This window comes from Ranitomeya variabilis, chromosome 5 (assembly GCF_051348905.1).
Source record: "Ranitomeya variabilis isolate aRanVar5 chromosome 5, aRanVar5.hap1, whole genome shotgun sequence".
Classification (NCBI taxonomy): domain Eukaryota; kingdom Metazoa; phylum Chordata; class Amphibia; order Anura; family Dendrobatidae; genus Ranitomeya; species Ranitomeya variabilis.
In genome coordinates, this window is record NC_135236.1 from 500,165,090 (window position 1) to 500,181,435 (window position 16,346).

Below are 16,346 nucleotides of genomic sequence, written 5' to 3' on the forward strand. Positions count from 1 at the left end.
GAATGGGGCAAATGGGGGGTGATTTAAACTTTTATTTTTTTATATTTTTTTATTCTACTTTTTACTTGCTTCAATAGTCTTCATAGGAGACTAGAAGCTGTGGTCATCCGATCGCTTGTGCTATATAGAGCAGGGCTTCAGCCCTGCTCTGTGAAGCAGAAATGCTCCCTTGCTATGAGCGCCAACCCATCAGCGACCTACAGTCATGTGACACGGGCGCAGATGGGCGGGATTAGTGATGCATTTCAGGCATGATCGTGTTAAATATTGGTTTGGTTTATACTTCTCTTTTGTTCATTCGCTTTGCATTTCTGTAAACTGATAAAACGATAAGCTATTACCACTGCTAATTTTTAATACATTCTTACTTTCCAGAAATTTTTTTACACACCTGCCTAAAATTTTTGAACAGTATTGTGTATATAAAGGAAAAACAAGCAGCAACAGTTTAGATATAGTAGTCATTGCACACCCAGCAGTTGTAATCCAGTACAACTATTTACAGTAGAAACAAAGAACAAATGCAGGAAAATGCCCATGTTTGAAATGTCCAACAGATGTATTGTCATATTTTTGATTATATACAAAAATATTAATAAATGGAATTAATCCTCAATTCTTTTTACAGGAAAATCATGTGATACTGCCTATAACCACAACTGTATGCGCATTCCTGGTAAGAGTTTTTACAACTGCTTGAATTCTTTGATAAAAATACTAGGATATATTTCTCAATCATTTCTAAATATGAGACACTGCAAATTGTATCTAGATACTGTTAGAACAGCGCTGGCACCCCTGTGCATGTCCCTTTCCTCCTCCCAGCAGGGATTCCTCCATCTTCACCTACCCGTCCCTCGGTTTCTGTTTCCTCCCAAGACCTGCACATGGCAAGCAGTGGCAATGTGCTTAGGGGACATGCACTCTCCCTGTCTCTTAAAATGGCAGAGCTAGCGCTTCTGAAAATTTCCCCGGCCAATAACTGATATGTAAGGAACCCTCCTCTATTGGGAGGTGCCTTAGCAACATTACTATTCAGTGTGTTTCATGCTACCAAGATATAAGGTTCCTGTGCATGTGCTACATGAACCTCATCCTGTCCGTCCTGCCTGCCCTGTCTGAACTGGTTTTAGTCCGCCCTGCTGTAACCTGTTCCTGAGCTCATCCTGTTTTTACCAAGTCCAGAGCCTGATCCGTCTTTACCCTCACGAGTTCAGTGTGAATCTGCACCTGTGATCCTGTACCTGAGTCCGTCCTGTGTTCATGAACTTATCCTGTCCATTCCTGATTCAGTACCTGTTCTGTCTACCAGCCACACATCCTCCTGTTTTCTAGTTCCTGGCCTGTTCTGCTTCCCTGTTGCGGCTTCGGGGTCTGACCTGGAGTAGCACCTGCTGTCCATCTTGGTTCAAATCTAACCACACCATCAGAGGTTCTAGTGAAGAACCAGGTGATCGCTTAGTTATGCCCCTCCAGGCTGCATAACATATAGTATAAAAATATGCCATATGTCACGATTCCGCTGCTCAGAGTGCCTGGGACAGCTCTGTCATCCTATGCTGTGCTTGGGTGTGCTGAGCTGTCGGTGCTTTGATTGACAGCTTGGTTGACCTATCTGACTGGGAGGTGCAGAGATTTCCACAGGTGCTCCCTGTAATTGCCCTGCTATTTAGGTGAGCTGTCTGGCCCAGATCACTGACAGTCAAAAGCTTGTTCTAAGCTTGTGCTCTCTGGTGTGTTCGCCTGTACCCTGTGCTGTAAGTTCTGATCTTCTGCTGCTGACCTTTGGACCATGTTCTGACTACCTGTTTGTTATTGCCCCTTTGCATCTGATGTTCTGCTGCTGACCTTTGGACCGTGTTCTGACTACCCATTTGTTATTGCCCCTTTGCTAATCCGCTCCCTATTTCTCTGGTATTCTGACCCTGGCATGTGACCTTACCTACGACTTTGTATTTTTCCCTTGGTTTATTATGTGCTCTTCTGGTATTGACCCCGGAACATCAGACTTCATGGCCTGGCTGTGGGCTGTGACTAGCATCACACCATATTTGTCATAGCTTTTCATGCTGATTCATGAATCTGGCACGTCTTTGAGTTTACACCATCTGTTCATTGACTTACTTTGTGCCAAAAATTTGCATACAAATTTTGTTACACTGCATTGCACTTTAGGTATATATCTATAGAGCAGGGGTGGGTAATTAATTTTCCCAAGGGGCCACATGAGAGACCATGACTGTTACAGGGGGGTAAACCAATGGGCTGAAATTAAATTATGTACAACATTAATATTAACATTAATTAGAATTATTTTAATGTTAATTGTATCACTTAATATTGAGTAGAATTAATTATGCCGACATCCTCTATATGCGTATGAGACCACACATAGCCCCTCTATATACAGTAAGAGCCCCCATATAACCCCTATATACAGTATGAATCCCGACACAGCCCCCTGTATACAGAATGAGCCCAACATAGCCTCATATATACAGTATAAGCCCCGCATAGCCTCCTCATATAGCGTGTGAGCCCCAAATAGCCTTCTATGTAAAACATGAGCCCCTACATAACTTTTACATACTGCATGAGCCTCCATATACCCTCCTATATAGAGTATTTACCCCACATAGCCTCTCTATACAGCATAAGCCCCACATAGCCTCGTATATACAGCATGAGCTCCACGTAGCCTGCTATGTATAGTATGAGCCCCACATTGCCTCTTATATGCAGTATAAGCCCCACATTGCCTCCTATATACAGTATAAGCCCCGCATAGCCTCTTCATATAGTGAGAGCCCCACATAGCCTCTTATATACAGCATGAACCCCACATAACCTTCTATGTTCAGTATGAGACCCACATAGCCTCCCTTTCAGCGTGAGCCCCAGATAGCCTCTTATATACAGCATGAGTCAATTACCCTGTGTCTCTATCATCCAGACTAACAATAAAATATGTTACAACAAACGTCAACTTAAAAGTCAATATTACAGGCTTATATGAACAAAAGTTTGAACAAGTGTTTTCTTGACCAACCAAAGAACAAACACATACATTCAAAAGTCAACATATAGATAACAGTCTATTCTCTTGGCATATTGAAAATAGACGTTGGAATAATTAAGATTAAATGCTGTGTCATCAGACCTCTTATATCCAATATGAGCCCCGCATAGCCTTTGAAATAAAGCATGATCCCTACATAGCATCCTATATACAGCTTGAGCCCCACATAGCCTCTTATATACAGTGTGGGCACCCAATATAGTCTCCTATGTACAGAATGAGCCCCACATAACCTCATATATACATTATGAGCCCCACATAGCCTCAAATATACAGTATGAGCACCCATATAGCTTCCTATATACAGTAAGAGCCCCCCACATAGTCTCCCATATACAGTATGAGCCCTGCATAGCCTCCTGTGTGCATACAAACATCCTATGCACATGAAGAAAAAAGCAATGCATACTCACTTTTTTCCCATTGCCCTGTGGCTCTGTTCTCTCCGATGCACTGACTCTCCTCAGTGCATAGCTGACGCAATGAAATTAAGTCATCACGACTGTTGCCTCAAATGCTGATTGGTGGAAGATGGAGCTGGCAGCTCCGTCCTCCAATGTATTCACTGCTGTCTGCATCTAAAGGATGCAGATGGATGGGGGGTGAGGACATGGTGCGGCTTGTGGGCCACTATTTCAGCCAATCTGCAGGCCCAATGTGGCCCAATGGCCGCAGTTTGCCCAGATCTGCTATAGAGCGATACTTATTAAAAAAATATAAAATTAATACTTTATTGTAAATACTTTAAAATAATTATTCCATGAAAAATAAATGTGTCTAAATACATAGTAGTTGCATCACCCCAAGAAGCACCTCAGTAGCAAACACTGCCTCTCCTCTGAGGTTTATAGAGAAGAGATATTTAGACCAGAAGGGGGGGATTATTGTAATTTAATTGTAAGTGTAAAAGAAACTAAAATAAATTCTATCTCCAATTTGTGACAAGTAATATATCCATTAGGTCAATTAACAATTTTGGACATTTTGATAAATGGCATAGGAAAATACAAGAAAGTCAGCTCACCCATCCAAGTATCCAGGACTCAGAGCACGGAAACTGCAGTGCAGCAGGAAAAGCAATCAATCCAATTGGTAATCCAGCTCAGGCAGTCTGTTAAGAGCTTTCAAAATGTATTAGGAAAATTCTTTAAAATAAGTAATCAATTCATAATAATAGTCACAATCCATAATGTGGGAGGAGTTCTATGGGCAGACGCGTTTCGAGCCTAGCGGTACTTAATCCTTGCATACTTCAATATGTGACTTTTATGCTGAATGGATTACTTATTTTAAAGTTTTCCTAATAAAAGTTGAAAGCTTTTAACAGACTGCCTGAGCTGGCTTACCTATTGGATTGATTTCGATAAATGTGTACAGGTGATACACCCCTCCTAGATAAATGAATTGTCACAAAGTGGGGCATAGAATTTATTTCACGCTCTATTAGGCCTCATTCAGAAATCCGATATTCTCACACAAGCGCTATCTGCGGTTTTCACGAATAGCACTCGTACACAGTCTATATGACCATTCACACGTCCATGATTTTTTGTGGACCATGCAAAATCGCAGAGACATGTTCAATTTTGATCCAGAGGTCGGCATCCAAGTGCACTCTGATTTTGCCGGAATGTTACATAGGTGAAGGTGAAGAAACTTTTTTTTCTTCGCGCACAAGAAAAACTGATGAAACTCAGACCACACTCCGGTCAAACTTTGATAAAACTCTGATCAAAATAATTAGTCCGTTTTTCTCATATGTGACAATAAAAATGAAATGACAATAGTCTCACCTTTTGGCCTAAGTATCTCTTCTCTTTTAACCAGAGAAGAGAAACCTTTTTCTTGCTATAATACAAATTCTAATAGTGTATTCAGTAGGATTATCAGCTGTGTGTCCACCAGACTTCTCAACACAACTGATGGTCCCAACCCCATTTATAAGGCAAGAAATCCCACTTATTAAACCTGACAGGGCACACCTGTGAAGTGAAAACCAATCCCGGTGACTATCTCTTGAAGCTCATCAAGAGAAGGCCAAGAGTGTGCAAAGCAGTCATCAAAGCAAAAGGTGGCTACTTTGAAGAGCCTAGAATATAAGACATAATTTCAGTTGTTTCACTATTTTTTGTTAAGTATATAATCCCACATGTGTTAATTCATAGTTTTGATGCCTTCAGTGTGAATTTACAATTTTCATATTCATAAAAATACAGAGAAATCTTTAAATGAGAAGGTGTGTCCAAACCTTTTGTCTGTACTATATATATATATATATATATATATATATATATATATATATATATATATATATATATATATATATACACACAGTACAGACCAAAAGTTTGGACAAGCCTCATTTAAAGATTTTTCTGTATTTTCATGACTATGAAAATTGTAAATTCACACTGAAGGCATCAAAACTATGAATTAACACATGTGGGATTATATACTTAACAAAAAAGAGTGAAACAACTGAAAATATGTCTTATATTCTAGGCTCTTCAAAGTAGCCACCTTTTGCTTTGATGACTGCTTTGCACACTCTTGGCATTCTCTTGATGAGCTTCAAGAGGTAGTCACCAGGAATGGTTTTCACTTCACAGGTGTGCCCTGTCAGGTTTAATAAGTGGGATTTCTTGCCTTATAAATGGAGTTGGGACCATCAGTTGTATTGAGCAGAAGTCTGGTGGCTACACAGCTGATAGTCCTACTGAATAGACTGTTAGAATTTGTATTATGGCAAGAAAAAAGCAACTAAGTAAAGAAAAACGAGTGACCATCATTACTTTCAGAAATTAAGGTCTGTCAGTCCAAAAAATTGGGAAAACTTTGAAAGTGTCCCCAAGTGCAGTTGCAAAAACCATCAAGCGCTACAATGAAACTGGCTCACATGAGGACCGCCCCAGGAAAGGAAGACCAAGAGTCACCTCTGCTTCTGAGGATAAGTTTATCTGAGTCACCAGCCTCAGAAACACAGGTTAACAGCAGCTCAGATTAGAGACCAGGTCAATGCCACACAGAGTTCTAGCAGCAGACACATCACTACAACAACTGTTAAGAGGAGACTTTGTGCAGCAGGCCTTCATGGTAAAATAGCTGCTAGGAAACCACTGCTAAGGACAGGCAACAAGCAGAAGAGACTTGTTTTTGCTAAAGAACACAACACAACAAGCAGAAGAGACTTGTTTTTGCTAAAGAACACAAGGAATGGACATTAGACCAGAGGAAATCTGTGCTTTGGCCTGATGAATCCAAATTTGAGATCTTTGGTTCCAACCACCATGCCTTTGTGCGAGGCAGAAAAGGTGAATGGATGGACTCTATATGCCTGGTTCCCACCGTGAAGCATCGAGGAGAAGGTGTGATGGTGTGGTTGTGCTTTGCTGGTGACACTGTTGGGAATTTATTCAAAATTGAAGGCATGGCTACCACAGCATCTTGCAGCGGCATGCTATTCCATCTGCTTTGCTTTTAGTTGGACCATCATTTATTTTTCAACAGGACAATGACCCCAAACACACCTCCAGGCTGTGTAAGGGCTATTTGACCAAGAAGAAGAGTGATGGGGTGCTACGCCAGATGACCTGGCCTCCAGTCTCCAGACCTGAACCCAATCGAGATGGTTTGGGGTGAGCTGGACCGCAGAGTGAAGGCAAAAGGGCCAATAAGTGCTAAGCATCTCTGGGAACTCCTTCAAGATTGCTGGAAGACCATTTCCGGTGACTACTTCTGGAAGCTCATCAAGAAAATGCCAAGAGTGTGCAAAGCAGTCATAAAAGCAAAAGGTGGCTTCTTTGAAGAACCTAGAATATAAGACATAATTTCAGTTGTTTCACACTTTTTTGTTAAGTATATAATTTCCACATGTGTTAATTCATAGTTTTGATGCCTTCAGTGTGAATTTACAATTTTCATAGTCATGAAAATACAGAAAAATCTTTAAATGAGAAGGTGTGACCAAACTTTTGGTCTGTACTGTATATATACTGTATATGTATATACATATACTGTATATGTACAGAGTAATACACTTCAGTCACAGCAATACTCTTATGCACGGCAGGTAATACACTTGTACGTGTAGCAGTACCGCCATGTATAAAACATATTCATAACATCAAATATATATAAACAAGGATTGGGAGAGAAAAAGGCATTATAACTGTCACATCCTCTACAGGAGCATTAAGCCTGTGCCAGCCACATGTAGCCAGTATTGTGGGCTGGGCAGGACCAGGTATTTCACAGTTCAATGAGGGAGACCAACTTCAAAAATATAGTCTTTATTAAATGGTAACTAGGTAAGGGTTATACAAGGGATAGTGGGTACAAAGTCTTATGGACATCACCCCCCTTTCGCCCCATTCAAAATAAATCAGTAAAAAAAAAAATCAAACCTACACATATTTGGTATCGCCGCGTTCAGAATCGCCCGATCTATCAATAACAAAAAAAGGATTAACCTGATCGCTAAATGGCGTAGCGAGAAAAAAATTCAAAACGCCAGAATTACGTTTTTTGGTCGCCGCAACATTGCATTAAAATGCAATAACGGGTGATCAAAAGAACGTATCTGCACCAATATGGTATCATTAAAAATGCCAGCTCGGCACGCAAAAAATAAGCCCTCAAACGACCCCAGATCATGAAAAATGGAGACGCTACGGGTATCGGAAAATGGCGCCATTTTTATTTTATTTTATTTTTTTTTTGCAAAGTTTGGAATTTTTTTTCACCACTTAGATAAAAAATAGCCTGGACATGTTAGGTGCCCATGAACTCGTAATGACCTGGAGAATCATAGTGGTAGGTCAGTTTTAGCATTTAGTGAACCTAGCAAAAAAAGCTAAACGAAAAACTAGTGTGGGACTGCACTTTTTTTGCAATTTCACCGCACTTGGAATTTTTTTCCCGTTTTCTAGTACACGACATGCTAAAACCAATGATGTCATTCAAAAGTACAACTCGTCCCGCAAAAAATAAGCCCTCACATGGCCATATGGACGGAGAAATAAAAAAGTTATGGCTCTGGGAAGGAGGGGAGCGAAAAACGAACACGGAAAAACGGAAAATCCCAAGGTCATGAAGGGGTTAAGTCCTGATTCACAAGTCCCCTTTGCTTGTTCAGCAGTTGCACATCCTATTGCTTCCATTACTGGAGCCCTGGATCTATCAGTCGGGACCCTTCACTAGTTCTCATCTCTCAGTCCTGCTATGGCCCATCACCTTCTGCGTTACAAGTTTGGGGTCTCACGGCTAGGTGTCTTCTCTTAGGACCCGTCCCCGAAAGACCACTCTGCCTCTTTCTGTTACTTTTTCTTAGGATTGCATTCTTACTTGGGGACAACCTTTATGCAGCTCTGCTCACTACACACTCCAAACTCTATCTCCTCTTCCAAGCAGGAAGCAGTCACTCTCCCTAGCATTAGCCCCTATATTCCCATACTTTACACTATCTATCCTATATTACACCTTACCAACATTAGCTTACAGTATGCATCTTTATGCAGTATTACTTACAATACTTATCACACTCTGTACAAAATATATTACATGACATGGTATATACAAAAGACGCAAGACATTGTTTACATTGCAATTCGCACACATTACGTGATTGGTGTCTTCAGGGGAAGGAACGCGACAGCACAGTCCTCCACCCTACACAAACTAATGGCACACCACTTATTGGCTGACATCCTGTTTCGCACATAAGAGGAAGCGAATAGACAACTATTCAAATGGGAGGTACTATAATATTAGGTGTACTGTATACTCTGAACCCTTACCGGAAAAAGAATTGCAACAAGTGCATAGATTCTTGACCGATCAAAAATTATTTTACATCAAATCAAAATGATTTACAAAAGTAATGTTAAAAGTTGAAATCATAAAATATTGATGTGATTTATGCTTATGGGTATCACAATTAGGTATTTTCTCTAATAATATATATGTTTTTCTCTTTTACAGAATTATATTGAGAAATCTTCAGATTTTGTCCTACAGAGTAGTAATGGGGTCATTCAAAGAAAAAACCGAAATACTCGTGACCTTTTAGGCCTCTTAGGTGGACTAACAGGGGGACTTGATGGAATAGGAGCATTGTTAAACCTACTCTGTATAGTTGGCAAAGCAGTAAAGGTAGTTGACCCTGTTTTGTCACTAGTGGGAAAGCTATTAGATGGGCTTGGTGGAGTGACAAACCTACTTGGAGGTGGCCTTAATGGAGTTACTGGATTGCTTGGTCCTTTATTGGGAGGATTGGGAGGAAGTAGCGCATCACAGGGAGATTTGTTAGGAGGTTTACTTGGCGGACTGACAGATACACTTGGAGGTCTCACAGGTGGAATCCTTAATGGTTGACTTCTTGGAGGATAAAGAAGGTAATATATTTATCTCTATGTATATCTATAGCTATACCCATGTTGGGGCACATACAGACAGTAGGCCCCTGTGTCATTATCTATCTCTAAAATTTCCTAGCAGCTATGAACCATGATATTCATTAACTCAGTCCCTTACATGCAATCTAATAGAATGCGGGAAGCTACTGGCCCTCTAAACCACTGGGCCCTTGTGCAGTGGGACGTGTCACATATATGGTTTGTCCGCCCCACATATATATATCATGCAACCATTGACCAAATCTGCAGAGTCCTTATACTTTTAAAAAGTGTATTATGAGTTAATATATTATGGTACGCTTATTGCTGGCTATACACATTGTGAGAAAGAAATATCACATTTTGGATTGCAATATAATTGATCTTTTTGTTTTCATATGGGCAAAAACATAATCTCTGGTCTGACACCAGCCTTTCCCTTCTCCTTATTGAAAATACAGTACGTGCACACTTTGGTGAGCCAAGTATTGTATATGGGGGAGTCAAGTGGAATAGCTGCAGTCAAGATTAGATTTGAATTAAAATTCTCCAGGGCAAATGTTTTATATCTGCGTCTTCGCTCTTTACCTCCTCTTCTTCCAAAGCCATAATTTTTATTTTTCTGTTGACCTAGACGTATGAAGGCTCAGTTTTTGTGGGACAAGTAGTAGCTGTCAATGACACCATCCATTTCACCACATAATACTCTGAATAACGGTGTTCATTCTGCAGTAAAAGTGACCTGAATACCGATTCTCCAGGTAATTACAACTACAGTTCCTTCAGTAGTAAACCATCAGCACCCCACAATTGCTTGTCAGGTGGCTGATGGGAGTTGGCTGTGACGGCATTTAAATGTCACTGTCAGAGATTGACTGGGCATCTACAAATGGCTAATAGCAGCTGTTAGAGACAGATGCCAACTATTTAGTATAGCCAGTATCTATCGTGTGTGGAGAGAGCTCAGTTCTTCAGTCCCCTCCACCACAGTAACCCCAGCGTTGCATGTACAGTTACAGCCATATGGGCGAAGGAGTGATTCCCTTACAGACATATGACGTACTGGTATGTCACATGCAGGTTCTCTGACTTTGATGTGGTCTCACACACATTGTCCTGGCAGATGATGGCTGATTTAATCAGCCATCATGTAATTTTAACAGCTGTGGGTGGAGGCTGTCATTACGATACTCCTCCGAAAGCCAGTATTTAGCTGGCATTCATAGGAGATCATGATTTTCACTATACATAATAATAGAATATATAAAATAGAAGCGATCAGACGATCGCAGCTTCAAGTTCCCTAGGGTGACTAATAAATACAGTAAAAAGTGAAAATTTTAAAAAAATGTAAAAAAAATTCCCCAATAAAAATAAAACAATAGAACAAAAATGTAAAAATACACATATTTGGTATCACTACGTTCATAAAAGTCCAATCTATTAAAATATAAAGATAATTAATCCTATAGGTAAACTGCATAATAAGAAAATAATCAAAATGACAGAATTACATTTTTTGGGAAACCGCAACAATGCAATAAAATGCAATAAAAGGCGATCAAAACATTATATCTACTCCAAAATGGTATAATTAAAAGCGTCAGTTCAGGGTGCAAAAAAATAAACTATCACACAGCACTACATCTTGAAAATTGAAATTGTAAGGCCATGGTCACATGCTCAGTATTTGGTCAGTATTTTACATCAGTATTTGTAAACCAAGACCAGGAGTGGGTGATAAATACAGAAGTGATGAATATGTTTCTATTATACTTTTCCTCTAAGGGCTCATTTCCACATGTGAGGCACACGTCCATATCTCGCATGTGGAAACCAAGCTCTGGTGCCGGCACTTTGGAGCGGAGCTGTGCAGCTCCATGTGTTCCTATGCAGCCGCACGCTCCTCTCTGGAGTGCCGGCTCCACAGCTTGGTTTCCACATGCGAGATACGGACGTGTGCCTCGCATGTGGAAATGAGCCCTTATTGTTCCACTCCTGGTTTTGGCTTACAAATACTGATGTAAAATACTGACCAAATACTGAGCGTGTGAATGTGGCGACAAAAGCAAAATTGTATTTTTTAACAAATTTCCAAATTTTTTTTTTTCACTACTTACAAAAAAACCCCAAAAAACTATGATTATCCAGGTAAATACATTTACACAGATGCCAAACATGTATAGTTGTTTTTTTTTGTAAGTAGTGGAAAAAAAAAATTGGAAATTTGTTAAAAAATACAATTTTGCTTTTTGTCTCCACATTCACACGCTCAGTATTTGGTCAGTATTTTACATCAGTATTTGTAAGCCATAACCAGGAGTGGAACAATTAGAGGAAAAGTATAATAGAAACATATTCATCACTTCTGCATTTATCACCCACTCCAGGTTTTGGCTTACAAATACTGATGTCAAATACTGACTAAGGCTACGTTCACATTTGCGATGTTGTGTGTTGCGTCGGCGACGCATCGGCGACGCAACGCACAACGCATGCAAAACGCATGCAAAACGCATTGTTTTGTGACGCATGCGTCCTTTTTTTGCATGATTTTGGACGCAAAAAAAATGCAACTTGCTGCGTCCTCTGCGCCCTGACGCGTGCACCCAAACAGACGCATGCGTCACAAAACGCAATACAACGCATGTCCATGCGTCCCCATGTTAAATATAGGGGCGCATGACGCATGCGGCGATGCTGCAGCGCCCGACGCTGCGGCGCACAACGCTAATGTGAACGTAGCCTAAATACTGAATGTGTGAATGTGGCGACAAAAGCAAAATTTTATTTTTTAACAAATTTCCAATTTTTTTTTTCACTACTTCATAATAATAATCATACTCTCTGGTCAGTTTTACTGTATTATCAACATGGTAAATAAAAAGAAAAAAACGTTTTGGAATTGCACTTGGAATCTTTTTTTCCTGCTTTCCAGTGCATCACATGATAAAATGAATGGTGTCATTCAAAAGGACAACTCGTCCCACAAAAAACAAGTCCTCACATGGCAACGTGGGTGGATATTAACCCCTTCCCGACCCATGACGCCTATGTGGCGTCATGGAATGATCGCGTCCCTGCAGATCGGGTGAAGGGGTTAACTCCTATTTTACCCGATCTGCAGGGAGAGGGGGAGTGGTACTTCAGCCCAGGGGGGGTGGCTTCACCCCCCCGTGGCTACGATCGCTCTGATTGGCTGTTGAAAGTGAAACTGCCAATCAGAGCGATTTGTAATATTTCACCTAAAAAACTGGTGAAATATTACAATCCAGCCATGGCCGATGCTGCAATATCATCGGCCATGGCTGGAAATACTAAAGTGACCCCCCCCACACCCACCGATCGCCCCCCCAGTCCTCCGTTATGGGGTCCGGTCCCCTCCGTCCGCCTGCCGGCTCCCCCGTCCTCCTGTCCGCTCCCTCCTTGCTCATATCCACCCCCCCCTGTGCTCCGATCCCCCCCCCTGTGCTCCGATCCACCCCCCCCCCACCCCTTCATACTTACCGATCCTCCCGGTGTCCGTACGTCTGCTCGCTGGGCGCCGCCATCTTCCAAAATGGCGGGCGCATGCTCAGTGCGCCCGCCGAATCTGCCAGTCGGCAGATTCCTTACAAGTACATTTTGATCGCTGTGGTCGGTTCTACCACAGCGATCAAAATAAAAAAAATAATAAATACCCCCCCCCCTTTATCACCCCCATAGGGACAATAATAAAATAAAGAAATTATTTTTTTTTTTTTCCACTAGGGTTAGGGTTAGAACTAGGGTTAGAACTAGGGGTAGGGTTAGGGGTAGGGTTAGGGTTACGGGTAGGGTTAGGGGTAGGGATCCGCAGCGGATCGGCCGCGGATCCGCAGCGGATCGGCAGCGGATCCGCAGCGGATCGGCCGCGGATCCGCAGCGGATCGGCAGCGGATCCGCAGCGGATTGGCAGCGGATCCGCAGCGGATTGGCAGCGGATCCGCAGCGGATTGGCCGCGGATCCGCAGCGGATTGGCCGCGGATCCGCAGCGGATTGGCCGCGGATCCGCAGCGGATTGGCCGCGGATCCGCAGCGGATTGGCCGCTGCGAATTCGAAGCAGTTTTCCATCAGGTTTACAGTACCATGTACACCTAAGGAAAACCAAATCCGCTGTGCCCATGGTGCGGAAAATTCCGTGCAGAAACGCTGCGTTGTATTTTCCGCAGCATGTCAATTCTTTGTGCGGATTCCGCAGCGTTTTACACCTGTTCCTCAATAGGAATCCGCAGGTGAAATCCGCACAAAAAAACACTGGAAATCTGCTGTAAATCCGCAGGTAAAACGCAGTGCCTTTTACCTGCAGATTTTTCAAAAATCGTGCGGAAAAATCTCACACGAATCCGCAACGTGGGCACATAGCCTTAGGGTTAGGGTTGGAATTAGAGTTAGGGTTGGAATTAGGGCTAGGGTTTGAAATAGGGTTAAGATTAGGCTTGTGGTTAGGGTTACGGATAGGGTTAGGGGTGTGTTGGGGTTACAGTTGTGGTTAGGGTTGGGATTAGGGTTACGGTTGGGATTAGGGTTAGGATTAGGGTTGGAATTAGGGTTACGGGTGTGTTGCGGTTAGGGTTGTGGTTAGGGGTGTGTTGGGGTTAGGGTTGTGATTAGGGTTATGGCTACAGTTGGGATTAGGATTAGGGGTGTGTTGGGGTTAGTGTTGAAGTTAGAATTGAGGGGTTTCCACTGTTTAGGCACATCAGGGGTCTCCAAACGCAACATGGCGCCACCATTGATTCCAGCCAATCTTGCGTTCAAAAAGTCAAATGGTGCTCCCGCCCTTCCAAGCCCCGACGTGCGCCCAAACAGTGGTTTACCCCCACATTTGGGGTACCAGCGTACTCAGGACAAACTGGGCAACAACTGTTGGGGTCCAATTTCTCCTGTTACCCTTGCAAAAATAAAAAATTACTTGCTAAAACATAATTTTTGAGGAAAGAACAATTATTTTTTATTTTCACGGCTCTGCGTTATAAACTTCTGTGAAGCACTTGGGGGTTGAAAGTGCTCACCACACATCTAGATAAGTTCCTTCGGGGGTCTAGTTTCCAAAATGGGGTCACTTGTGGGGTGTTTCTACTGTTTAGGCACATCAGGGGCTCTGCAAATGCAATGTGACGCCCGCAGACCATTCCATCAAAGTCTGCATTTCAAATGTCACTACTTCCCTTCCGAGCCCTGACGTGCGCCCAAACAGTGGTTTACCCCCACATATGGGGTATCAGCGTACTCACAACAAACTGGGCAACAAATATTGGGGTCCAAATTCTCCTGTTACCCTTGTGAAAATAAAAAATTGCTTGCTAAAACATCTTTTTTGAGGAAAGAAAAATGATTTTTTATTTTCACGGCTCTGCGTTGTAAACTTCTGTGAAGCACTTGGGGGTTGAACGTGCTCGCCACACATCTAGATAAGTTCCTTGGGGGGTCTAGTTTCCAAAATGGGGTCACTTGTGGGGGGTTTCTACTGTTTAGGCATATCAGGGGCTCTGCAAACCTAACATGATGCCCGCAGACCATTCCATCAAAGTCTGCATTCCAAAACGTCACTACTTCCCTTCCGAGCCCCGGCATGTGCCCAAACAGTGGTTTACCCCCACATATGGGGTATCAGTGTACTCAGGAGAAACTGGACAACAACTTTTGGGGTCCAATTTCTCCTGTTACTCTTGCAAAAATAAAAAATTCTGGGCTAAAAAAATATTTTTGAGGAAAGGAAACACATTTATTATTTTCACGGCTCTGCGTTATAAACTTCTGTGAAGCACTTGGGGGTTCAAAGTGCTCACCACACATCTAGATAAGTTCCCTTGGGGGTCTAGTTTCCAAAATGGAGTCACTTGTGGGGAGTTCCTACTGTTTAGGCACATCAGGGGCTCTGCAAACGCAACCTGATGCCCGCAGAGCATTCCATCAAAGTCTGCATTTCAAAACGTCACTACTTCCCTTCCGAACCCCCGACGTGTGCCAAAACAGTGGTTTACCCCCACATATGGGGTATCAGCGTACTCAGGAGAAACTGGACAACAACTTTTGGGGTCCAATTTCTCCTGTTACTCTTGCAAAAATAAAAAAATTCTGGGCTAAAAAAATATTTTTGAGGAAAGGAAACACATTTTTTATTTTCACGGCTCTGCGTTATAAACTTCTGTGAAGCACTTGGGGGTTCAAAGTGCTCACCACACATCTAGATTAGTTCCTTGGGAGGTCTAGTTTCCAAAATGGGGTCACTTGTGCGGGAGCTCCAATGTTTAGGCACACAGGGGCTCTCCAAACGCGACATGGTGTCCGCTAATGATTGGAGCTAATTTTCCATTCAAAAAGCCAAATGGCGTGCCTTCCCTTCCGAGCCCTGCCGTGCGCCCAAACAGTGGTTTACCCCCACATATGGGGTATCATCGTACTCAGGACAAACTGGACAACAACATTTGGGGTCCAATTTCTCCTATTACCCTTGGGAAAATAAAAAATTCTGGGCTAAAAATCATTTTTGAGGAAAGAAAAATTATTTTTTTATTTTCACGGCTCTGCGTTATAAACTTCTGTGAAGCACCTGGGGGTTATAAGTGCTCACTATGCATCTAGATAAGTTCCTTGGGGGGTCTAGTTTCCAAAATGGGGTCACTTGTAGGGGAGCTCCAATGTTTAGGCACACAGGGGCTCTCCAAACGCGACATGGTGTCCGCTAACGATTGGAGCTAATTTTCCATTCAAAAAGTCAAATGGCACGCCTCCCCTTCCGAGCCTTGCCGTGCACCCAAACAGTGGTGTACCCCCACATATGAGGTATCGGCATACTCAGGAGAAATTGCCCAACAAATTTTAGGATCCATTTTATCCTGTTGCCCATGT

The 16,346-nt window shown here is 42.3% G+C and overlaps 1 protein-coding gene across 1 annotated transcript in view; it reads left to right on the forward strand.

Moving 5' to 3' along the window:
- Positions 1-16,346, forward strand: part of LOC143773770 (uncharacterized) — a 45,592-nt gene that overhangs the window by 23,082 nt on the left and 6,164 nt on the right. The window contains exons 7-8 of the mRNA XM_077261121.1: positions 629-676; positions 9,059-9,471. Of these exons, the coding sequence (XP_077117236.1) occupies positions 629-676; positions 9,059-9,451 (441 nt within the window). The 3' untranslated portion in view covers positions 9,452-9,471. The remainder of the gene's footprint in view (positions 1-628; positions 677-9,058; positions 9,472-16,346) is intronic.